At 42.3% G+C, this 24660-nt stretch overlaps 4 protein-coding genes across 4 annotated transcripts; 3 read left to right on the top strand and 1 right to left on the bottom strand.

The window, feature by feature from the left end:
* The first annotated feature begins 115 nt into the window (after window positions 1-115).
* eef1a1l2 (eukaryotic translation elongation factor 1 alpha 1, like 2) lies at window positions 116-5644 on the top strand. Its single transcript, XM_026347140.1, has 8 exons — window positions 116-243; window positions 1423-1575; window positions 3069-3248; window positions 3336-3632; window positions 3791-3941; window positions 4255-4511; window positions 4989-5223; window positions 5355-5644. The coding sequence occupies exons 2-8, from the start codon at window positions 1432-1434 to the stop codon at window positions 5477-5479; spliced, it is 1389 nt and encodes a 462-aa protein (XP_026202925.1). The 5' UTR covers window positions 116-243; window positions 1423-1431; the 3' UTR covers window positions 5480-5644.
* Window positions 5645-6062: 418 nt separating this feature from the next.
* Window positions 6063-11303, top strand: LOC113153491 (cyclic GMP-AMP synthase). Its single transcript, XM_026347139.1, has 9 exons — window positions 6063-6321; window positions 7397-7542; window positions 7710-7927; window positions 8106-8328; window positions 8482-8612; window positions 8794-8947; window positions 9240-9339; window positions 10091-10213; window positions 10388-11303. Exons 2-9 carry the CDS (start codon window positions 7422-7424, stop codon window positions 10764-10766), a joined length of 1449 nt encoding a protein of 482 aa, XP_026202924.1. The 5' UTR covers window positions 6063-6321; window positions 7397-7421; the 3' UTR covers window positions 10767-11303.
* A 1196-nt stretch (window positions 11304-12499) lies between these two features.
* rpl11 (ribosomal protein L11) lies at window positions 12500-15147 on the top strand. Its single transcript, XM_026347142.1, has 5 exons — window positions 12500-12670; window positions 13017-13123; window positions 13462-13593; window positions 14598-14708; window positions 15066-15147. Exons 1-5 carry the CDS (start codon window positions 12547-12549, stop codon window positions 15093-15095), a joined length of 504 nt encoding a protein of 167 aa, XP_026202927.1. The 5' UTR covers window positions 12500-12546; the 3' UTR covers window positions 15096-15147.
* Window positions 15148-15289: 142 nt separating this feature from the next.
* On the bottom strand, window positions 15290-24604 carry klhl43 (kelch-like family member 43). The gene is made up of 7 exons (XM_026347138.1): window positions 23700-24604; window positions 19369-19848; window positions 19128-19276; window positions 18614-18960; window positions 17730-18029; window positions 17470-17645; window positions 15290-17390 (listed from the first exon to the last, which is right to left on the bottom strand). The coding sequence occupies exons 2-7, from the start codon at window positions 19677-19679 to the stop codon at window positions 16592-16594; spliced, it is 2082 nt and encodes a 693-aa protein (XP_026202923.1). The 5' UTR covers window positions 19680-19848; window positions 23700-24604; the 3' UTR covers window positions 15290-16591.
* Window positions 24605-24660: the final 56 nt, after the last annotated feature.

Raw genomic sequence — 24660 nt, 5'->3', positions numbered from 1 at the left:
CTGTCCTGTGCTGCAGCTGTCTTCGACCATGCATGTGTTCAGTGATGCACTTGACATCCAATCACATAGATAGGAGTTATGCCATCCCAGCCAATAGCACCCCTTATTTTTAGTGTGACAGCAACAAGAGCAAATGCAGCCCTCCCTCTCGTGTGGTTCCTATAAAAACTCCGGACGGATCACACTCTGTCCTTTTTCTCTCCGGTCCAAATCAGGGGACGTCTTTTTAGTTGCTGGGTACAGGTCAGTGAATTTTAATAACTGGAATGCGTGTTCACACAATAATCTGGAGTATTTAAGGCAGGGGAATTTAAAATGGGCACATTGTGGTCTGAGCTAGGACTCCCAGAATTTAAACTGCAGATGCTGCTTCACAATTTGAAGGTTTTTAACTTGGCAACTCTGAAAATGTCCAAACATGCGTGCTCACCTTTTTGGATTTGTTGTCCAAACGTCTTTGTGGCATGTTGTGATCTGTTTGGCTCCATTATTGAATCCTAATAATCCTGGGATTTTATAAATGCTGGGCTAAATGTTAACCATGGAATGAATTGTCAGATTTCAGTTTCTGCCAGTCATGGTGTCTCGATCTGCCCTCGTGAACGCGCTCTCCACCTCAATGGTGGTTACAGTGTTCGGGGTGCGCGCTTGCACCAGTTGCTAACATGGCGGCCGTGCGTTCCCGGCGCAACATGGAGGCCGAATAGCCGGTGTCGAGCACATGGTGCATGAGTCACCGGTGTCACTTTCCTGCGGCGTGAACAAATTACACTTTTATATGAAATAACTATTTTGTCTTTGACGCTGTAAACCTAGATTAGCCGCGTATTGACGGGTAGGGCGCCCCAATTGTGCGATTTCATGCTGCATTCACGTAATGTTGAATGAAATAAATACTCAGAGGTCAATCGATATGTTTAATTATTCGCAAGTATCTTTTCAGCCGTTCTCCCAACAATTTAACACATTTTTTTTTGTTAATGAATCAAATTCTCCGTGGATTTGTCAAACTAAAGTGAGGAGACTCAAAATGACCGGTTTCACCACCCGGTTGCTCCTAGTGACTGGGTTTTTACAAGATGACGTGAACGCACCAGCTAATGTTAGCTACCTGCTAATGTCGCAGTTGTCAAACGGTAGAAATAAACCACACAACATAATACTCGTTGTGTGTTGCGTTTCCTGGTTGTCGTGGGGAAATTTGCCATAACTCCACGCCACTTAAAGACTTCTTTAAAGCTGCAATTTGCTCATAATGGTTTTTAAATTGTTTTATTAAACGATGGTCAACTAAGGCTAATTGTAATTAACATGATTGGAGTCGTAATGGCCGGACGGACTCACCGTGTGTGGGACACATGAAAGCCTGATTTATTAAATAATAAAGTCAATATAATTTCTCCAAATGTCGTTTACAACTAGTAAATCAAAATGGGAAAGGAAAAGACCCACATCAACATCGTGGTCATTGGCCATGTCGACTCCGGCAAGTCCACCACCACCGGCCATCTGATCTACAAGTGCGGAGGAATCGACAAGAGAACCATCGAGAAGTTCGAGAAAGAGGCCGCAGAGGTCGGTTTTCAGGAGAAATTTATTATTAATAAACAACAAACCGCTCAGGATAATGTTGTGTTGTTGTTAGGAGTGTTGGGAAAACGGGTGGGGTGGATCCAGCTGATACTAGTGGACTAAAACTGCCATCTGCTGTTGGAGAATGTGAACAAACCTGATCCAGAAAATGAATTTATCCTGAAGAAAAGGCATAAACATTACTTCTTGGTTGGTAAAAAGGTGATTTGCATTTACAGATTAGAGGATTTATTGATCATTTCACCCCTACTTGTATTTACTGTCTTAATAAAGCAACCTTAGGTCTGTAGTTTATATGTAAAACTCTCAGCTAAACGTACACTATTATTTCTCTCAGATAAGGATTAAAAAAATAAAGTTGCATTCAGAAAAATACTCATTCAAAGTACAGTTACATTTCTATTTAACTAAACTACGTCAGTAAATTTACAAAAGGAGGAAACTCGACTTAAATATCTGTAAAACTGCTTCAATAGCACTTTATTTTCCATGGATACTTCATTTAGAAGGTTTTAGTATAAATACACTACAGTAGATTTATTAATCTTGTTAGTTATTTCAGAAGCTAAAATAATAAAATAGTGGCAGATATTCTTTGATTCCAGCCTTCTTCGTTACCTCTGTCATATATGATTAGAAACTATTCAAACACTTACACTAAAAAGTTAATTATTTTCAATATTACCTGATTAATCAGTAGTATAATGAAAATAATTATTAGTTGGAGCTCCAGACTACATGAATATGAACAATCTGCACAAAGTGGAGACGTTAAATTATTACCTGGTGAATTATAATAACTTCATATTACATAACTCATGTTCAAATATGAGGACTTCCTGTTGGAAACCAAACCAAGATGTAAATGGGTAGATTTGCATGACATAACACTAAGGCTGTGTAATGACCATGAATACTTTCAGTTTCCAAATTTGCTCTGTGAGTCTCTGGAAGTCGAGTCATCAAGAAAGAAGTGCAGCTGACATGACTCAACTTCCAGAGACTGAATTCTTGGCAGGATTATTGTCTTTCTTATTCTTATTGTATATTTCGCAATCAAAACCAGGAAACCTAGCCAGTGTTAAATGATATTTTGTTTTGTCAATGCTCATATTCTAACACTGATGCACAGAGAAACGTCACATATAAAAGAGGTTATAACATGACTGCTGTGTGTGTGATGTGTCAGTGTGATATTTACAGTGAGCACAGATTTAGAAACTGACGGTAGACGAAGGGCTAATGTGTGACACTTGGCACATCTGGGGTTAACAAACTGGTAAATGTAGGTCTCAACAGTTCTGTTACAATAGATGTATAAATTATATCCCAAATACTGTTTTTTTTTTTGGTAATTTTGGTAATCTCTGTTCTGTTGAGAAGAATCTTCTGTGCATTTACTTGTTTTTCACTTTTATGAGAAATTCATACATTTATTTATTTCCCTTTATTTTCTGCTGATGTAACTACATCAGATGGGAAAAGGCTCCTTCAAGTACGCCTGGGTGCTGGACAAGCTGAAGGCCGAGCGTGAGCGTGGTATCACCATTGACATTGCTCTATGGAAGTTTGAGACCAGCAAGTACTACGTGACCATCATTGATGCCCCCGGACACAGGGACTTCATCAAGAACATGATCACTGGTACCTCTCAGGTAAAAGAACCCCTTATAGTCTTTTTTTAAATGACTTGTGACATTTTACACGTGTTTGCACGTGTTTTACTTAAGTCTTTCTTCTAGGCTGACTGCGCTGTGCTGATTGTTGCTGCTGGTGTTGGTGAGTTCGAGGCTGGTATCTCCAAGAACGGCCAGACCCGCGAGCACGCCCTGCTGGCCTACACCCTGGGTGTAAAGCAGCTCATTGTTGGAGTCAACAAGATGGACTCCACTGAGCCCCCTTACAGCCAGAAACGCTTTGAGGAGATCACCAAGGAAGTGAGCGCCTACATCAAGAAGATCGGTTACAACCCCGCCACTGTTGCCTTTGTCCCCATCTCTGGATGGCACGGAGACAACATGCTGGAGGCCAGTGACAAGGTGAAGTCAGCACACAGTGTTTGTTGTTGTACAGAACTTTGATATAATGCTGTGAATGAACTCTTTTAGTGGAGTAGAGGTGTATAAAACATTGACATTTCATTTAATTATTAAAATCATGATTCTTCCCCTCTCTGGGTCTGAATTCTCCATTTCAGATGAGCTGGTTCAAGGGCTGGAAGATCGAGCGTAAGGAGGGTGGTGCCACTGGTACTACCCTGCTGGAGGCTCTAGACTCCATCCTGCCCCCGACTCGCCCCACCGACAAGCCCCTGCGTCTGCCCCTGCAGGACGTCTACAAAATCGGCGGTAAGAATTATATAGAAAATCCAACAACCTCACTTGAGCCGCACTAGGAGCTCACTACTTTCTGGAGAAGTCTGTATGTCGTCAGTACATTTGTAATAGTTCAGTACTTAATAGACAGACTGAATTAAATCAACATATTTATGAAATTGTTTAAAACAAATATGTGCAAATTGTGGGAGTGGATCCTTTCAGCTTGTAAATACTTTACACTGTTAGTGTACTGTACTTTAAATAGACCTGTACCTACTACAGCCTTTTTTTAAGTTACCATGAAGAGAATTTTTAAAACACATTTCCTCCTGATCACTCTCAGGTATTGGAACTGTCCCCGTCGGCCGTGTTGAGACCGGTATCCTGAAGCCCGGTATGGTCGTCACCTTTGCTCCCCCCAACCTGACCACTGAGGTGAAGTCTGTGGAGATGCACCACGAGTCTCTGCCCGAAGCTCTTCCTGGCGACAACGTCGGCTTCAACGTCAAGAACGTCTCCGTCAAGGAAATCCGTCGTGGAAACGTAGCTGGTGACAGCAAGAACGACCCCCCAATGGCGGCTGATAACTTCACTGCTCAGGTAAGTCCCACGACGAGGAAGGAGAAGAAAATATAGGAGGAGGAACTCGTGTTGACCCAGATTTTAAACATTGATGGTGGAAACCGCAACTAAAAAAGTCTTTTGACCTTCATGTTCTCTAATTATTCCTTAAATAACAGTGTTTACTATTACTAGAAATGTTTAGAAATGTTTGCAATTTTACTCAAATCCTAAACAGAATTCAGCAAAACAAGTATTTTGTTTATTTCACCCACATTTTTGGGCAATATTTAAAATTCATACTGAAATGATGTCTACCTATTAAAATCTTGGGTCTGGATTGTGGCCCCTCTTAAACTGTGGCACAAACAGACAAATCTATGCTGAGATCAAGAGTCTAAGCATAAATGGAAATATCTAGATGCATTTTCATGCTACACAGAATAAATACGTAGCCTCAGAGATTGAGAGGAATCCAGCACCACCAAGTCCAGACTCTTTAACCTCCCTGCACAGGTCATCATCCTGAACCACCCCGGCCAGATCGCGCAGGGTTACGCCCCCGTGCTGGACTGCCACACCGCTCACATCGCCTGCAAATTCAGCGAGCTCAAGGAGAAGATCGACCGTCGTTCCGGCAAGAAGCTTGAGGACAACCCAAAGGCTCTCAAGTCCGGAGACGCTGCCATCATTACCATGGTGCCTGGAAAACCCATGTGTGTTGAGAGCTTCTCCCAGTATCCTCCTCTGGGTGAGTTTTATCTTTGTTATTAATACAGTTTATCTTTTTTCTCCGAGCTGCAGTCTGTAATTGTTCTCGCATGAACAAACAAAGATTTATAGACTTTAACTTTAATTTTTTCGTCCATTTCTCCCTCTCAGGTCGCTTTGCTGTACGTGACATGAGGCAGACTGTGGCCGTTGGCGTCATCAAGTCCGTAGAGAAGAAGGTCGCCTCCGGTGGAAAGGTCACCAAGTCTGCACAGAAGGCCGAGAAGAAGAAATGAATTCTCATGCAGGACGTCCAACAACATGTCACGTCTCAGCAGCAGCGGGCCGCTCCATCTCCTCTTCTCCCCTGGCACCCAGCACCGTCTTCTCTGAGGCAGAGCTCTCTACTCAAGGACTGGCTTATGCTGATTAAAACCCATCGCAAAAGTTTCCGCAGGAAAGGAAGGCTTGTGTCTTTTAGGGGAAACTAACATTATGATTAAATTGAAGCCAAAACAATAAAAATCTTCAACATTGCCAAAAGCTGGTGTTTTGTTATTTTATATTTTATTGACAAACTGCTTGAGACGTGAAGCAGCAAAGCACAGAAAGGTCAAAATGCTGGTGACCAGTTTAGTTCTTTAAATCACACGGAGATAAAAGGTCATGGTCATGGAAATATGATGCATGTGTAAACTCATGCCTTAGTTAGTGAGTGAGTCGAAGCCTTATCATCCCAGTTAGTTTTAATCAACGTCTGCAAGCAGTGGTGATAAGTTTTGGTTTTAAGGTGTGTGCTGTAAAACATAACAATAACATCAACAGTAAAACCAGTTAACCAGGTAAAATGCGTGCACACATTTTGCAGTGTGCCCTATTTTAATAACCCAAGGCGGAAGTAGTGAGATGCGTAGGAGCCTGTGACTCTTCGTGAAATGAAGCAATAGCAGGTACCTTTAATCCTTTTTAAGTCTTTGGAACATTTAATCGGAGAAAGATAATCACTGAGAATGAGGTGGGAGGAGTTGGCCATGATCCCGAGGTAGAATTTCATGGTTGTAAAACTGAAAGTGTTCTGGATATAAGAAGGATACACAACAGCCACCACCTTCACTGGCAGCAGACGCTTCTCGAGCAGGTGAGTCACACCTGACAGACACAAATCTGTCTGTCCGGATTTATTCTAGGATTTAATGGTTTATTTTAATGGTTTACATCAGTTCTCAGATCATTTATTTAAATTAAAGTATCATTAGTACAGTGAAGAAAGATTCTGCATTCAGTGTGGTACTTAAGGAAAATACTATTAGCTCCACATTACTTGTAATACCAACAGTAAAAGTATGCAGCTTGTGTTATCATCTATCAATATGAAATTATTTAATTCTAATCACTGGTGCATTGAAGTGTTCAGCACTTTAATGTTACAGCTGGATGGAGCTTATTTTAACGGCTCATACAATGTTTATAATTTATAATTTACTGCTTGGTAGTTTGTGGTCTTCTGTATTTTATGTTATTAATCTGGAGTTGAACAGTAACTGGTGACCATCTCACTATCAGGTAAATGTAGTAAAATGATGACATTTGACTCTGAGATGTAGTGAAAATACAAAACTTACATCGTAAACTGTCTGATTGCATCAACATCCTGCATCGTTCTCTGTAATGTTTTACGATGAATCATTCATAAGACACAAAGTATTTGCCTATAAAGTTGTACTAGTACCGTGGTAAAAGTACCACATTTTAAATATAATATATTATAATCTAATATAAGGACTCAACTAAAAACCCATTTTCTCTGGGCCTGCAGATGATAAAATAAAGTCTAGTCCAGTTTTGTTCAGACATTTTTTGTTTAACTTAGAAAACAACTAAACAAAGAGACTTTGAATCTCATCTGAGCAATCAGCAGTTGTGAGGTCGTTCATTTCCAGAGATAAACACCTTCATATGTTCGGTTGTAAAAATAAAACCAGCCTGTAGGTGGAATTGAGCAACAGCAGGTGATTGCTGAAGAGGTTTTAGGAGCAGGAAGTCAAAACTCTCAGATTTCACTGAAATGAAACTGAAAGTTTACTGGATACAAGAAGAAGGATGATAGACCACAGATAACACAGGAGCTACACTAAAGTAGACTTCTGGACCCCACTGTCTAAAACCTTTCAAACTAAAGACTCAATCTTTAACAGTCTCTAACTTCTCTGCAGCTGAATCGTTGTTGCCGAGTAAATCATGGACGGAAAAGACCGAAATTTGGGCCTTGGTGAAAAATGGGAGAAAAAAGGAAAGTTGAGTCCTGTAGGTGGTTTACCAGAAGTAAGAAGAAGGCTGAATCATCAGAATCAACAACCAGGTGATGCAGCAGGAAAGGTTTCACTACCAGTTCAATTTTAAAGTGATTAGTTTCTTATATGGAGAATAAACAAAGAGAGTTACCATTCACTGCTCTTGTCTGTTTTATATGTCAATCAACCTTCTAGCAGCTACAGTTTCATCCTCAACGTATGTCTCACTTCACAGAGGACGAATGTTTGACCCCCATTTCTCCAGAGTTGGCCAACTTGATTAAACAACGCGCTAAAGAGCTCAAAATCCGGAAGGCAGCTCGCAGCTGGGCGGCACAGGTGGTCAACGATTTCCGTGAAAACCTGCTGAAATTCCTGAAGAACAGCACGGATCAGCCTTTCTTCCAGTCCGCTGAATTCCTGAGCAGCGGCAGCTACTTTGAGAACGTAAAGGTGAGGTCGTGACACTACAGGGTACAAGACCAGGGGTCCAAAGAGTCAACAGGCCTCTGCAGACACAATGAAAAACAAACACTCAGAGACACTGAATAACCAAAAGGAAGTTCAGGTTTTACTGTTGTAAAAGACAATGAACTCCACGTGTTGTTTAATCTGTGTGCTCCTGCCTCAGATCCACAGCCCTGATGAGTTCGACATGATGCTGAAGCTTCAGGCTCCCTCACTCCTCACCATGACCAAGCTGGACGGAGGCCTCTTCTACCGGCTCGATCTTAACCGGCCTACTCGGAGCCCCATACAGGCCTTTCTCCTGGAGAACCAGCTCACCATATCTTCGAGCAAGATCCTGAATGCGATGTATGAGCTGGTCCGCAAGTTCCTCAAGACCTACACAGGTTGTTTTTTTATTATCAGCTTCAATCTTTTCAGGTCAATCACTAAGTTTCTCTGTCTGCTTTCTGCTTTTTTGCTGCTGAAAGTATCAGAGAAGAATTCTCTAAAACAGGAGGAATGATTTCAGCTCTGTTGACTCTGTTCCTCGTTTCCAGTGCCTGATAAACAGTTTTGCTGGAAGGTGAACAGGAAGCGTCCGACTTCTCCAGCTGTGACTTTGTCTCTGTGCAGGATCGGGAACAACACGGACGAGCTGATGTCTGTGGACTTGGTTCCTGCTCTGATGGTGATTATTTTATCTGTCCACTTACTGAATGTCATGACAGACCAGTCTGAGCAGTACTAGAACTTTACCTACATTAAATCATCCACACGCATGGTGTCTGGGCTTCTTTTGATTAAAGTGAAGACAGGAGCAGTCCACTCAATTAAGTGACTTTTGACATTTGTCTGTGTTCCTCTTGGAGGTTCACGACAGTCAGGGATGGCCACAAGGCGTCCGTGACGGCCCAGATGTGGACAACTGGCTGGGGAGGAAGGGTCGCCAAAAAATCAAGAGTTTACCCTGTGTCTTTGTCCCAAAAAGACTCAAAGGACGAAAACTCGGCGAAGACGCCAAAGGTGAGACGAATTTCAGTCAACAACCTGTGCAGGTGTAGGATCTGGTTTCAAAATATAGTCAATAATAGTAAAAGTAGTAGCATCTTATTATAGATTAGTGTGTACATAAAGTGATTATAACCAGAGCCACAGTTTTTAAAGTCTTTACACAGTAATGCATCAATAATTATAATCTTTTTATTGTCTATTAAAAACTGCACAGTTTGTTGTAATTTTAGATAAAATCACTGAATCATGTTTCACGAGCTGAAGCTCGTTTTTGAGGCTGTTTGTTGTGTTTTTTCTTTTGCAGAGAGCTGGAGGATTTCTTTCTCCATCATGGAGAAGGAAATGATCACAAAACATGGCCACACAAAAACCTGCTGTGAGACTTACATCACAAAATGCTGCCGGTGAGAAGCTGTGATTTTTGATTCATATTGAAGAGTTTGTGTTGACGATTGTTCACTGTTTGGTGACATCTGCTCAAAAATAGACGTGAAGACACAAATTAGACATAAAATAACCAGGAAGAAATGAAAAATGACCAAAGTGGACACAGAATCACTACAAATATGGTGACAGCACATGCTTTTAGTCAGAAGGTCTAATAAATATACATGCATGAAGTAGGTCTGAGTACATTTTGCACCACTGGAGTCAACATGCAGTAATAAAATAGTGGAAGAAGGATTCAGATCATTTCAGTAAGTAAAATTAGCAATACTAAAAGGTAGAAATACACAAGTAAAAGTACTGCATTCAAAATGCTACAAAACAATTAGTGCAAAAAGTACTTAAATTACCACAAGTAATTTGTACTTTTATGCAGAATACTCATTTCACATAAATGAATATTATAGTAGTTTACTTTTTGTAGTAATCGGCTAAATTTAGTGCAGTAAAAGTACAATACTTGCCTTGGAAATGTAGTGACGTTGAAGTATGAAGTTGCAGAAAAAGGAATTGTTTATATAATGTAAAAAAAACTTAAGCTCTACTTAGCACTTAAGTAAATAATTAAGTAGCATAAGTAGCATTTACTTTTCCACCCTTACAGTAATTACTGTAATTACTAACTACTTTTACTATCTTTCTCTACAAGAATAGTATTCTTGTCAGAGAATGTAATTGTAATAGATGATTTCATCTTCTTTCTCACAGGAAGCAGTCACTGATGCTCCTGAAATCTCTGATCGAGGCTCTGAAACAACGCTTTCCCAAAGAGCTAGAGGATCTCTGCTCGTACCACGGGAAGACCGCCTTCCTCCACACACTGTCCATCAGGTTCTCGTCCTTATTACCAGCATCATTTAATCATTATCATAGTATGACTGGAAACTGTAGAACCTGGAGGTGTTGAGTAAATATGTCAAGTAGTAGTAGTCAATGTACTTTTGAGGTGTTATAGTGATAATAGTTCTGCACCTTATCTTCTTTTCCCTGCATCCTGTCTGTCAGGTTCAGTGACAACATGTGGACTCGTAAGCAGCTCCCTCAGTGCTTTCTGCACCTCCTCGGGGCTCTGGAGGAGCACGCTCGCAGTGGCGACCTCCCTCACTTCTTCGTCCCCCATTGCAACCTCTTCTCTGCATCCGTCTTCCCCCGCAAATCCCTGGCTTTCCTCGTCAACGCCCTGGAGGAGCAGAGGAAGGAGGGCCTGCCCCTGCTGAAGCCTCCAGCTCTTGATTCACCACTGAGAGCAGTGAGCTTCTTGGAAGAGACCAATGGCAAACAACTGAATCCAAAACCTGCTGCTCAGTCCCTGCAGTTTACGAATCAACTAGTGTCACTAGTATTTGTTGCAGCTTTATGCATTTGTTTCATATTTCTTGTTTAAATAACAGAAGATGAGGATGCACACTTAATGAAGCAAATAAAGTTAATATGAAGTAAATAAATGAGATGAAACCAAATAGCAGGCAGTATTATCCATTCATTTCTTTTATTTAATTTAATAATAGTGATGCTAAAAGACACACATTGGGTTTCTGTACTTTGACTCAAATGAAATAATGATTTTAGAACTTTTATGTAGATTTGCTGTGTTTTCTTTTAATTAGATTGAAAAGAAAAAAGAGATTTTTTGCACATTATTCCTTATTATTTCTTATATTCTTATTATTTCTGTTACTGTTTTTATGCTTGTCTGTGTGTAAGTGTCCCTGTAGAAGACACTGAACCCTGATCCCTTGGTGCTTTAAATGTGGCGGCCAGTCCCCAAGAATTTAACCAAGGGAATAAGTTATTATTATTATTTGTTTTCATAATTTTCTTTTTGGATCTTGTGTTGTAATGTTGTAAAATTCTGTATATTATGTACTATTGTAAAATATAACAATAATAGATTTTCCTGAATAAATTGAAATTGAACCCACTGTTGCTTTATGTTGGTGTAAAATATAATAATAAACAGGGAGTATTAAAAAGATTGCTAAAAGTGACAAAAGCATACGGAGCAAACAGGATTAAATGCTGTTTAAAAACAGTTTAAGGGGTGTAAACAATCCTTGTTCTTTGTCTTAACAAATGTTCTTGTTCTCAACATAATTTTACTAATATGACAAATGTGTTCCCTTCTTTACATCTGTGCCCTTAAACCCGCCCTTGTAATCACATAATTCTCACAGTTCTACAAATAAACACTGTATAAAACTGAAATATATTAACATAATAATATAATAAAAACAGAATAATAGAATGAAATCATTTTCCTCATTGTTATTGTGTTATTACGCTTTGGACTTAACCGGAACTCTCGCCCTCTGATGTTTCTTCAACCCTAATTGCAGTGAACACCGCACTATAAATGTTTCTCGCCGGAAACGTAACGTCCTCTTCTAGTGATCCAACATGGCGGTGAGTAGCGTCTCACATCGTACGCTGGCAATCAAACACGAAGTTACAGTTGAAATCCACAATCATCGGAGTTTTTGGCTCATCCTAACTACAGCTAAATTTACAGATGGTTAGACAGAACTATAAACTGTTAAACAAGAGTCGTATTACTTCCATAAATGTTACAGAATAGTGTTAAACTTGAAAACCGAGTGATGCTAACATGCTAACTGCAGGCAAATATTGTTAACCCCTACACTTTATGCTAATCTGTGTAATTAATAGCGATGTTGGGGGATTGTGGTTACGTTTGATCTACTCAGTAGGTACGTCTGTCTTATTTATGAGCTTATTGCTTGCTTTGGTGGTTAATTTGAATTTTCTGGACACTGAGCCCTGGTCATGCTAACGGTAGGAGCAGCGGGGATATGTACAGACATGTCCTTCTGCCGGCATGTGATTCTCCGACACTGTGGAGAGTTGGAGTTGAGACGAAGACGATCAGTGTCAGGACTCAGGGGTTTAGAGAGTCTGGTAAACTGTTAACGTTAAACTTGAAGTCGTTTCCTGTAACGTTTCTCAATCGTCAGTACAGCTTACTTTTATGTGTTAGCTTGTTAGCTAAACGCTAGTAGAGTAAACCCAACATGGCTGCGACAGTTGTCAAGGTATCAGGACTTAGTGAACTGTTTCTGTGAGGTGTCGCCGGATTTCAGGTTGTAACATCTTTGTGGTTTTTATCTTGTGTGTTTCAGGACCAGGGTGAGAAGAAGGAGAACCCTATGAGAGAGCTCCGCATCCGCAAGCTCTGCCTGAACATCTGTGTGGGTGAAAGCGGAGACAGACTGACCCGAGCTGCTAAAGTGCTGGAGCAGCTCACAGGGCAGACTCCCGTCTTCTCCAAGGGTGAGAGCTGGTCTGTGGAGCCACGGTCTGTAGACTGTTGGCACAATGAGCCAGAACCAACTTTGTGAGGTCACATTTCTAAGAGCCACATTGCAGCCAGTTTAAATCTTTAGTATCTCACACTGTCGGGTGTACTGTGTTGTGGCTTCTTGTTTTTTCTTAACACCAGAGTAATTTCCTTGTATTTCATGATGCTCCTACACATATTAGGCTGCGGCAGCTAGAAGCCATCTTGGCTGAGCTGCTGGATGTTGGACTTTAAAAACAGTTTAAAAGGCTTTAACGTGGTCACAATGCTGTATTTAAGTTGTTTTTTTGTTTTAAATGTTCCTCCTTCCACACGCAGCCCGCTACACTGTGAGATCCTTCGGCATCCGCAGAAATGAAAAGATTGCTGTCCACTGCACCGTCCGTGGAGCCAAAGCAGAGGAGATCCTGGAGAAAGGACTCAAGGTCAGAAAGCCGTGTTGTTTTTCCTCATTGATCACTACTCACTTGAGTAGTTGAGGTTTTTTTTTTTTTTTTTTTCATGTTTCAAACATTTAATTGGAATAAAACACTGTTTAGAAGAGGTTTTCTTTTTCTTTCACTGTATTAAATACTCTAATCACCATTTTTATTAACATTAATTTTTTCCAATTGACCTTGGAAAATGGCAGAAATTATTAAAAAATGCTCTTAATTATCCAGAGTCCAAAGTGGTGTCTTGATGTCTCTGAGTACTAGTGTGGGAACTGCAGAGCAGGTGAGATGCATTCAGCCCAAATGAACTAACTGGCTTCTGCTTCCAGGTGCGTGAGTACGAGTTGAGAAAGAACAACTTCTCCGATACCGGAAACTTCGGCTTTGGCATCCAGGAGCACATCGATCTGGGCATCAAGTATGACCCCAGCATCGGCATCTACGGACTGGACTTCTACGTGGTAAGTAGCACAAAATTATCGATTTAATAGTTGTTGTTTTTTTTGTTTGTTTGTTTTTTAGTTCACACCAAATATGAACGAAAAAAATGAATTGTGGTTGGACTTGAAATGAGTTGTGGCTCAGTGTGAGTGTGGTTTTGTTTACACCAAGTTCAAAAAACTTGTGAAATCAGGTTTGTTGAGGTTTTAAAACCTGAAATTCTTGTATTGACTTTGATGAGAACATGTTTAGTAACCAAAAAGTCATAGGAGGTGGAAGCAGGGACAGAGCCAGTGAACAGGTATTTCACATGGGCTGTGTTGAGGACAGGTGGTGGCGCTGTCACGGCCCCACAAACCTTCTCATTCTTTTAGAGGCATCAATATGATCATGGAGCTGCATTTGACGTCTTGTTTCCAGTTGGGTTGGTCTGTCTTCAGACTCTGCACATATTGACTCCTTTTGCTGGGGGTTTTGCAAAGTTAATGCTGTTGTTTGTACCAGAAGCTTTAGATGAGTAAACAGGTGTTTGTAGTGGCTGGAATTTGTATTTATCTCATTGGTATTTTGTTCACTGATGCTTGGTGCAGTTTGAGTTTGCAGCTGTGTTTTTTTACCTCGGTGTACGTCGTCGTAGTCTGTAACTACTGAAGTTAACAGTGTAGCAGCTTAAGTTTCATACACAATTCGTCAGAGTATTTACGTTTGTATAAGGCACAATAATGCTTCACCACTTGGACCTTTAGCCGTCACTGTACATGAGTATTAACGTAACGGTGCTGAAACCAGTTAAATAAATCTTCAGCTAACTCAGCAGTTTTCAAAAGTAGTTGCAGAAAACGTTTAAGCTGTAGAATCTGTGGATGTGCTTTTATTTCTAGTTCATGGTTAATTAAACTTTCACTGTTGCTGAGCAGTCCTGATGATCTGCTCTGACCTCACGTTGACTGATGCCTCTGCAGTAATGGACTAATGTTTACATTCAAGACTTTTCTGAGTGACTCTGTCGTGTCTTTGTGTTCAGGTTCTGGGCAGACCCGGCTTCAGCATCGCCGACAAGAAGCGGAAAAGAGGCCGCATCGGTTTCAAGCACCGCATCCGCAAGGAGGAGGCCATGCGCTGGTTCCAGCAGAAAGTGAGTAGATGTAGACGACAGAGTCTCAGACAGACGGAAATCTGAGTGAATATTTTAGAGAGAAGGGAGGTTTCTAGAGAAATTAGAGGTGAAACACTAAATAAGTCATGTTGTGGTTTTGTAGCACTTCTCCAAACTTCTAATGAACGACTCTGATAAACTGAGTGTAATTTAAAATAATAAAGTAATTTATCCAGGCTGATGAAACAGCAGATCAGGGTCGACGTTATGCAGCTGCTGAATTTAATACTTTTATTTAACTACTGCTGATGTTTGTCTCCCTTTGTGGGTTCTTGTTTTCTGTTACTCGACGTTGGATTGTAATAACTCCTTCTTTTCCCCGCTCTTCTTTTTCAGTATGATGGTATCATCCTCCCCGGCAAGTAAAGGACCACCTTTTGTTCTTGTTTGTAACAAAGTAATAAAATGGAAAAAATGACTTGTTGTTCTGTGTCGTTACTGAGCGGCTGTTTAAAGTTAAACTGATTTTTAGCTGTTAGCAGAGCAGGTTTATACCTCAGGGACTCAAGTCCTCTACATTTCAACACTATATTTTAAAATAAAAGATTCAAGACTCAACATGATTTTGATCTTTTTGGCTTTATTCAGTGAAACTCCACAAACCAGCAGCACACAACTCATCCTGACAAATACAGAGGGGTCCAGACAATCGAAGGAGCCGAATTAGCCTCATTAAATCTCGTGATTAACGATATTTAACACAAACCTCTCTGATCAGCTTTTTCTTTGACCTGCTGGAGTCTCACTGGTTCTTCAGTTGGGTGTTTGTCTGTTTCAGTAAAAATTAAACATCTGAGGGAAACGGGTGAGATTTGAAATCACATTTTAACTTTTCCTAAAGATTTTATACATTTTCTGAATCGGTTTATTGAAGATGTGTTAATGTTTTATAATTATTTAAATCTCACCTGTGTTCTCTCCTTGATTTTCAGTCCTACTCTTTATAAAATCGTTTTTCACATTTTGTTGTCACCGTAGTGACGCTACCTCTGACATAAAATAAATAAAACCGTTCACCGCTGACCTGCTGCTAATGTGAGAATTGTTTTTGTCAAACGGCTCATTTGCTGAAGCACCTACACACACTCACCTGTCGTTCACACACACATCCACAGCTGCACGTCACACTTTGATGCATCTTTGTACACGAACCGTCAGCAGATTAACGGTGGTTCACTCTGAACCTGCACAGACCACCACTGTTCCCGTCTTCTCATCCTTCACCCTCCACCTGTTCCACTCTCCATTTCAACCATCATCCACCTCTTTCTCGTCTGTTTTCCGTCACTGTAAAACCTCCTGAGACCACTTTGGATCATGCAGACTCTCTTTTCTGTCTTGAGCACAGAAGGGGAACAGAAATATTTAGAAACCAAAAGTTTCAGTAACCTGAGCAACAATTAGGTAAAAATGAACTGTACGAGTAGTTTTTAATGGATCAGTGTGAATTTATGACTAATTATTAGTTATTGTACCTTTTTGTTGTTTTTTATTATTGTAATGAAACTTTGCTGATGCTGAATCTCTTGTTTTCTCTTTTAGGCGATAAAATTCTAAATCAAGTGAACTTTTCCAAATCATCATCATCAGTAATTCTTCAGCGATTCTTTTCCTCTTCTGTTTTTCATAATCTAAATTTATCGTCTGTTTTTTTTTTTTTTTTTACTGTTGTTTAAACAAATGAAGACATTTGAAGATGTTACTTTTAGCATTTTGACATTTTATAAACCAAACTGATTAATTAAAAACTGATTCCACAGATTAATAAACTGTGAAAACAGCTGTTGCTGCAGCCCTGATCCAGATGTTCTCCAGAGGTTAAACCACCTCTCCTCTCCTCCAGTCTCTCCTTTGCTGTTCCTCTATGCAGAGATGATTTGTGATGGAGCCATGCTGCTCTCTCTGCTCCGGTTCTTCCCGGCCGGCTGCTGCTCGTCGTGGCCCGGGGTGTTGCGGTGCTGCTGGCGGCGCGGTGAGTGTCGAGGCGGGAGGGTGAGTGTGCAGCAGGAGACTCCCACCGTGGGCTCGGGCAGGTCCTCTGCCATGGACCAGCTGTCTGTAGCCGGGTCGTACTTCTGCACGGCCGCCTTGTAGCGCTTCTCTGCCTCGTTCCAGCCGCCCAGCAGGTACAGCTTGTCGGCCAGAGGGGACAGGCCGGCGGTGCTCACACCGAGCCGGAGCGGTGCCGCGCGGCTCCACGCCCCGCTCTCCGGGGAGAAGACCTCCACGGAGAGCACATCCACCCGCTCTCCACCAGGCCCCAGCTGGCTTCCTCCCACCACGTACACCTTCCCACCCAGGGTGGCGGAGCAGTGCCAGCCGCGGGGGGTCTCCATGGAGGCCCTCTCGGTCCAGGTGTCACACTCCACGTTGTAACAGGCCACGGAGCGGGAGTAGGCGCAGTTGATGTATCCGCCGGTCACCAGGATGTCTCCGGAGGGCAGGGTGGCGCTGGAGTGGCAGCAGCGAGGCATCTCCATGGGCGCACGCATCTGCCAGGTGTTGGAGGAGGGCAGGTAGCTCTCGGTGGTGGCCAGCAGACCCTCCACGTTGCGCCCGCCGATGGCGAACAGGCGGCCGCCGCTGGCAGCCAGAGAGAAGTGGGTGCGGCGCTGACGCATGCTGGCCAGGTGGAGCCAGGTGTTGAAGCGAGGGTCGTACCTGGAGGGGGGGCAGAGAGCAAAGAGGTCAGTGTGCTGTCACAGCCACGTGTCTCCGTGCACCTGTCCCTCCGTCCCACCTGCTCAGGGTGCTCACGGCGTGTTTGGCCTGGTTGCGCGCGTCGTTCTGGTCCTCTCCTCCGGCCACGTACAGGAAACCGTCCATCACAGCCACACACTGGTTGAAGCTCTTCGCGGGCAGCTGGGTGAGGTGACGCCACGTGGCTCCTCCCTCACGAGGGTCTCTCCACAGCACCTGGACACCAGGGTCAAAGGTCAGCCAATTTCACACGTGTGAAAATCCTTTTCAAACCACAGCCACACTCGGGGAAGCACCGACCTCGCGGCTCAGCGCCCTCTCGGTGAGCGACGGGCGGCCTCCGACGGTCAGCAGAGTCTGCTGGGCGGCCCGGACCTGCGTGCGTCGGGACTGCAGGGTGTTCTGCTGGTAGGGCAGCAGGTGGTAGTTCATGGCGTCCACCAGCAGGCGGTGACACTGAGGGTCCAGCATCATGCGGGGCACCGGCTGGATCAGACTCACCAACTCGCTGGCGGGGATCGTCTCGAAGCGCACATGGGACAGAAGCTCTGCGGCGTGAGGCTGACGAGAGGCGTCAAAGTCGAGCCACCTCATGGCCAGCTGAGGGGAGAAGAGGTGAAATGATAAACTGACTATAAGTAAAAGTAGAAAATGTTCGATTAAATGATTAAAAACCGTTCAGACTGATTAATTCAAATGTATTATAACCATTGAATTAAAGGATTTACGCACAGACAGGTGTCACACTGGCACCTTCTGCTCAGTAAGTTAACTAAAAATACAACAATCAGTCTTCAAGGATAAATAAAATTAAAGCTTATACATATGGTCCAGTTTATAAATACTCTTATTGCTTCTTCTCTGCCCTCAGCTGTCTGAATGTATTAATAAACGACCATCCTCTGAAGTACAGTGTGAGTTACACTTGGTGATGGTCGCAGGTGACTGGTTTGGATTCATGGATCTGTTTTGGGCTCTGAACAGCTGGTCTGGGGTCTGTTTTTAGGTGTGGATGTAAATAGAAGGAAGGCCCACAGGGTCAGAGAGTCGGTGGTCAGCTCCTAGAAGACCTGGCTCTTCTCCTCATCTTGGACATGAGAAGTGGACCCAGTGGTTAAAATCGTGTCTGTTGAATTAGGATTTAATGTGACTTCCTGTAATCAGCTCAGTTTGACCTCTCTGACCTGGAAGGCCGTGACCTCTGAAGGCAGCAGCAGCCCGTCGTCCTGCAGGAAGGCAGAGATCTGCTCCAGGGTCAGCTGGGTGAACAGCGGCGTCTCCGCGAACTGCACGAAGTTCTCCAGGACGAAGCGACGGGCTGCGTCGCACACGGTCAGCAGACCGTAGGCGGCGGCGATGTTCCAGATGTAGACGCAGGTCTGGACGTTGAGCTCGGCCAGCAGGAAGTCCATGCACATCTTGAGGAGCTGGGGGATCTGCAGGGTGGCGGCGGCAGATACGGTGCAGCCGATGGTGTAGAGGGACATGTGGACGCGGCCCAGGTAGGCGAAGGTGATGACGTTGGCCAGACCTGCAGACAGAGGGAGGACAGGGTGGTGGTTTTGAGTCCTCTGTGGTTTGGACAGAACCTGTGGAACAGAGCTGATGGTCTGAACTGAGAGCGTGGTTGTTGTTCAAGTACCCAGCTGTATGTCTGTTGTATTTGCTGCCCTATCAGATAAAGATATGAAGGCCTACCCAGAGGTGAGAGGGAGGGGAGCTCCAGGCGCTTCATGCCGGGGTCTTTGGCCAGAATCTCTCTGAAGTACTGACTCACTGAGGAGATGACCAGCTTGTGGACGTCAAAGGCTTTGGTCTTACAGGCCAGTTCCAGGTCAGTCAGGAACCTGGGGTGGGACAGCAGGTTAGTAGGGAGCTTGGTACCTTTAAGTCAAACGTCTGAGTGCTTCTTCCAGCACTGATGATGAGCAGAACTTACTTCTCCTGCCTCATCTTGCTGAGCTCCTCCAGCAGAGCGTTGCCGTGCAGGGGTCTCGTCAGCTCGCTGCCCAGGCCCAGGCCTCTCTCCCCGGGCTTGATGATGGGGGGCGGCAGCGGCAGGTTGAGGCTGTTCAACTGAGCGATGTCCAGCGCCGCCATCTGCTCGATCTTCTTCACCCCAGTCTCCACCACCACCACACCGTCACCGCGGCTCTCCACCTTCAGCGGGACTGGGGCCTCGACGGCGACCTGAGAGCCGGTTTCCACGGCTGGCTTCTTCTGACGGGGGGCCTTCTTCTTAGGAGCCATGATTGTGTTTTTATAGGTTTTAATCTAAGTTTATTTCAGTAAATAGTTGGTTTTAACAGAGATTCACTTGATTTTATCTGATGTTGTATTGTTTTCTTCTGGTGTAAAGGTAGATTTAGATCAGTGTGTGAAGGTCTAGTTTGTTGGTGGTTTCACTTTAACACAGCACCTGAAATAAATGAAAAATACAAAGATATAATTACTGTTACTGACTGAAATGTTTAAACCTCCACCACAAAAATAACATCTGTCATTTTAAGAGGAAATACACGTTTTCTTATTTAAATTTCCTTGTAAAGCACTTGGCAATAGTTCTAGAAATAAGCTTCATGAACAGTATTACTATTATTACTATTGTGATATGTAAACATCAACAGTGAAACACGGAGAGTGGGGCGAGGTGAAACAAAAAGAAAATGAGACGTCATTAATTTGTCAAACATTTGATTCTGAAAGTGTAGTTTTCATATAAAGAACAAAACAACAACACACGGAGCTGCATAGTGGCCTCAGAGACAACCACAAAGAGATGTAAACACCTGCAAAGTCCAGGGACCACAAATTAATAACAAAACACACACAAAGAGACTCAAAATAACCAAATAAAAAAAGCCAGAGACATGAAAATCAGCACACAGACTCATAAAACAAACGTGAAAATGCAAAATGACCATAAGAAAATGCCATATAACCAAAAAGTGACACAAGATAATGATGAAGATCCACAATATGAGCTGTAAAATGACCATTAAGATCAAAAAGAGACAGAAAACTACACAAGAAAGATGCAAAATGAGACAAAACGACCACAGAGACACAGCTGAGTGGTTCGTGGCTGTTGTGTCTTTCTGTGTCGTTTACATCACAGTGTTGTTTCATGGTCACTGAAGGACACACAAAGTCCACTGGCAGATGCACATTACTCCGTTAATCTCTGAACAGCACAACTAAACACAACCTAAATCCAGCCGAGCATCACTGACAAACTGTTTCTGCAGCCGGTAGTGATGTGAGTGACAGGCGTGTGTGTCCTTTGTGAGGCCGTGCAGAAAAGAAGCTCGGTGCTTTACAGCAGCCGGCGGCGCTCATCGCTGCGTTTCGCCCACAGAGCAACTGGGGAATCTTATTCACGCTCGCAATGAGCCGAGGTCTGCAAACTGCAGCCGAGCAGGCAGAGGAGGAGAAGGAGTCGTATCTGAGGGCACAGGAGGTCTGACTGAAGCAAACAGAGGAACCAGTTCATGTGGAGCCAAAGTAAAAGGCACATTTTTATCATATTGTTGTGTTTTTGTAGTTTGATCTGCGTCCAGAGGAACTGGACGTTTCTGTCTCCACACACAAAACAACACAACACAGTGACCACAAACGTGTACACGACCCTCTCCGGCCCTCCTCATTCGCTCTTTTTAAATAGCTTCTATTGGCTCTCTGGCCACTGGGCTCCACACATGGACAGGAGACGGGATCGTAGCAGCTGTTGTCGGTGTCATGTGAAGAGGAGGGGGCTCACTGTTACAGATGGGATGTTGCAATCCGCTCTGAAACAGTTGAAACAGCCGCAGCACTGTACGGCCTCATTACGTCAGGAAGATGGAGCCGGATTTGCCAACAGTATTTTAAATACAGCACATATATTACAAGAGTAATAAAAGTTCTTATCTGTTAAATATTTATGAAAAAAGTTGTTTCAAACAAGAAAATCAGTTGAGTGATTCACTGGCATCAAAATAATTTTAGCTCTGCACAGATCAGCCGTCAGAAATATCTGAGACCAAGGTTAGATGTGGGAGCAGCTGCTGTCGTCCACCATACTGAGAACCAGACCTCACCGCCAGCCCCCAAACATCATCATCATCATCATCATCATCACTCACAGTCGTACTGAGACTTACAGCAGCTCTAAGGCTTTAGGAGCAACTTGAGCAAACGATGATGTTATTGAGTTAATTCCTGATTAATTTTCCTAAATGAACTGCATCATATAGCAACAATGACGCTGGTAAATCTAGACACAGCGCTCAGTAATCAACACTGTTTCACTCACTTTTTTCACCATCACTTTGTACGTTTAATGATGATAAGACTTGAAATATGAGGATTGTTTGTGTTTTATCAGCTTAGATATAATTTGTTGTTTGTGATTTTGATAAAGAGCAGATCACATCATCAACGTATGCAGACGTCTTCACTTACTTTTTCTTGCTGTTGTAACTAACATTAGGTTTATGTTTTGAGTCATGTCACTGTATTGACACTAACTGTGTCTTCTCAGAAGTAAAATAAATGTTCTGACTCTGTTTTTTTAACAGCACGATGCAGGTGAGTAGAAATGTCTGTGATTACACTTTAGGTTTGTGTTTTCAGGTGGAGATGTGAGTGGGCAGAATAATAAACTGTTTAGTTTGTCAGGCAAGAAGAAGGGTGGTAACATAAGCACAGGGGTCCCTGCTTTGGCCCTGACATTTTTATTTTTAGACACAGGCCCCAAGTGCAAAGCTGCTGCTCTGAGCGTTTTAAGCCGTGCAAAGAAGTAAAAATTGTCCAACAACAGATGTTAAACTTTGGTTTTCAACAAGTAGTTGCAGGAGGCACAATAACAGTGTTCTTCTAAATAGATTATTTAACGGCTTTCACTCTGGAGAGCTGCCTAATGCAACCACATCCTTCTGATTCTGATTCAGTCTGTGCTGTTTATCACCTTCCTAAGATGCTGCTGTGGCTTTTTCCACTAAAAATAAAATGTTGAATTCATAAGAAACAAAACTTGTCAAACCCAGAGTAATTCAACAAAATTAACTGATTTGTTTTCGCATTGAAAAAAACAACAAAGATGAGAAAAACAGTTTTCCATTCAAAGGCACTGCAGATTTCAACCACATTTCAAGAAAATTATAAGCGAATTATTAGGAGATTTATCTACATGAACAGCTGGTGAAGTTCATTTTTTAACAGTCAAAAAGCACAAGTTAAACTTCACACAGTGAAAACATTGTTGAACACACGATGGAGGTGTATCTGTGCTAAATGTTGCACAGTCTTTGTGTCTGTTTACTGCGTATTTGGTGCTGAGCAGGTCGTGTACAGTGGGTTTTTCTGGACAATAAACATTATAATAACATACATAAAAGCGGCTGATGTGATATAGTCTATAAAAATACTTTGCACAAGACACAAAGTCAGACACACCGACCACAGCAGTGATCAAATGGCTTTTAAACATAAAGATAAGATAAATTAGATAAATCTGATTTTACACCTTCATTTGGTAAACTTCCCAAATGTGATTTAGCAATTCTCACATGGTCCTGGCTTTTAATTAGGAGTCCAACATCCCATCTTGCCCATTTCAAGGGTGACTGGGCCAAGACGGCGATACAGTTTAGACAATTATATACTAATAAAGCTAGACAATGAATGAAAAGCTTAATAGACCAAATAATAATATTTTATATTGTATTTTATTAAGAAACCTAGGACAAAGTCACATGGAAAAGAAAAGACGCCTTGAGTTCAATCTGTGATGATAAATAGACTATTGACCAATAAATACTGAATGCCTTAATAAAAATATCACAAGCTTTATCAAAGTGACAGAGCACACACACACACACACACACACACACACACACACACACACACACACACACACACACACCACACTTCATCCCTCCACAGCACTTTGTGGCTGTAGCTGAATTCCTGCTTATCTCACCACGATATTTATAGGTGCTGACCAACACAACATGTGTGTTTTACAGCTGAGGTCTGGTAAAAGACGGACGTCTCCTCCTGCAGTACAGTAATACACCAACAGCAACTGCTTCACATTGTTTCCACTGAGCAGTTAAATATAAATATTCGTGTGTGTCTTTTGATTCTGTCTCCTGTGTTTTTGTCCATGTCAATAAACTAAAAGATTGTTTCAATTGGATGACATTTTCTTGGGATCTTAGGGAATGAACACTCTTCAGTGTTAAAATTAATAAATGGGTTTAACACATTAAATTAAATGTATTTTACCTTTTTCTCCTGCTTGATTCCCGCTCTTCTTTCCTTCCTTTGCTTTCTCAGCTTCTGTCTTTCGTCTTTCTTTTACCTTCTTTGTTTTTTCTTTGCTGTTGTTCTTTCACGGGTTCCTCTTAGCGTCCTCCCTCTGTCCTCTGTCAGTCTGACAGAGTGCTGTGTGTGTGTGTGTGTGTGTGTGTGTGTGTGTTTGCCAGTATCAGAGGTAAATCAGGGTCCCAACCAAAGCTGTGACGTAGGATTAAACCCCATACAAACCTCCTACGCCTGCCTGAGCTCACATCACACCCTCTTCTTCCAATTCTCACCTCCCACCCTGCAGCAGTCCACCTCCATTTCCAAATACAGGCACCCCCCTCCAAAAATATCCCTCAAGAGACCAGCCCTCTTTTTCACCCTTTCACGGTCTTGTTGTTTCAGGTTTTACATTTGGCTCCAGTTTCTGTGAATAGTTGCAGCTTTAATACAGATAGTCGTGTTGTTTGTCAATGGAATTAAATAATCAGTCATTTAAGTGTAATCTTATATGTTTCATTTAATTTATTGTTTCAGGTTATAAGAGGTATGATTATCAGGTATTTCACAAAAAGCAGAAATTAGAGGATTATTTATCAGTTCAAGAGCCTTGAACTTGTACTTTTGATATTCAACTACATGTTTTTGATAAATCTGATGGAGTATTTCCACTTTATGCAGTATTCTTACTGTATTACTTACGCAGGTGCCTAGTATGTGTTATTATATTAGCAGAAACAGAACTTTCCTACATTTGTGAGCATTTTGAATCATTTAATAGTTTTTATTCTCAAACATATTTTCACTCAGCCGTTTTATAAATACGGGTCTCGTCTGTTTACTAAACTTTACGTCTGCAGAAAGCAGCTACATTGTGACCGGATTACGTCGTCAAATAAAACTGTGACGCTAACTCGGCGTTTTCAATGACGTCACGCCAACA

The sequence above is a fragment of the Anabas testudineus genome, chromosome 11 (assembly GCF_900324465.2).
Source record: "Anabas testudineus chromosome 11, fAnaTes1.2, whole genome shotgun sequence".
Classification (NCBI taxonomy): Eukaryota; Metazoa; Chordata; class Actinopteri; order Anabantiformes; family Anabantidae; genus Anabas; species Anabas testudineus.
Note: the sequence above shows the minus strand (reverse complement) of the source record. Positions and strands in the feature narration are given on the sequence as shown.

Excerpts from the sequence above, each read along its gene's own strand:
- eef1a1l2 (XM_026347140.1), top strand. The coding sequence starts at position 1,432 with ATGGGAAAGGAAAAGACCCACATCAACATCGTGGTCATTGGCCATGTC. Across the intron at positions 3,633-3,790 it reads TGCTGGAGGCCAGTGACAAG|ATGAGCTGGTTCAAGGGCTG; the intron begins GTGAAGTCAGCA and ends TCTCCATTTCAG. Across the intron at positions 5,224-5,354 it reads CTCCCAGTATCCTCCTCTGG|GTCGCTTTGCTGTACGTGAC; the intron begins GTGAGTTTTATC and ends TCTCCCTCTCAG.
- LOC113153491 (XM_026347139.1), top strand. The coding sequence starts at position 7,422 with ATGGACGGAAAAGACCGAAATTTGGGCCTTGGTGAAAAATGGGAGAAA. Across the intron at positions 8,948-9,239 it reads ACTCGGCGAAGACGCCAAAG|AGAGCTGGAGGATTTCTTTC; the intron begins GTGAGACGAATT and ends TTTCTTTTGCAG. Across the intron at positions 9,340-10,090 it reads TACATCACAAAATGCTGCCG|GAAGCAGTCACTGATGCTCC; the intron begins GTGAGAAGCTGT and ends TCTTTCTCACAG.
- rpl11 (XM_026347142.1), top strand. The coding sequence starts at position 12,547 with ATGAGAGAGCTCCGCATCCGCAAGCTCTGCCTGAACATCTGTGTGGGT. Across the intron at positions 12,671-13,016 it reads GACTCCCGTCTTCTCCAAGG|CCCGCTACACTGTGAGATCC; the intron begins GTGAGAGCTGGT and ends TTCCACACGCAG. Across the intron at positions 14,709-15,065 it reads TGCGCTGGTTCCAGCAGAAA|TATGATGGTATCATCCTCCC; the intron begins GTGAGTAGATGT and ends CTTCTTTTTCAG.
- klhl43 (XM_026347138.1), bottom strand. The coding sequence starts at position 19,679 with ATGGCTCCTAAGAAGAAGGCCCCCCGTCAGAAGAAGCCAGCCGTGGAA. Across the intron at positions 17,646-17,729 it reads AGAGGGCGCTGAGCCGCGAG|GTGCTGTGGAGAGACCCTCG; the intron begins GTCGGTGCTTCC and ends CCTGGTGTCCAG. Across the intron at positions 17,391-17,469 it reads GCCGTGAGCACCCTGAGCAG|GTACGACCCTCGCTTCAACA; the intron begins GTGGGACGGAGG and ends CCCCCCCTCCAG.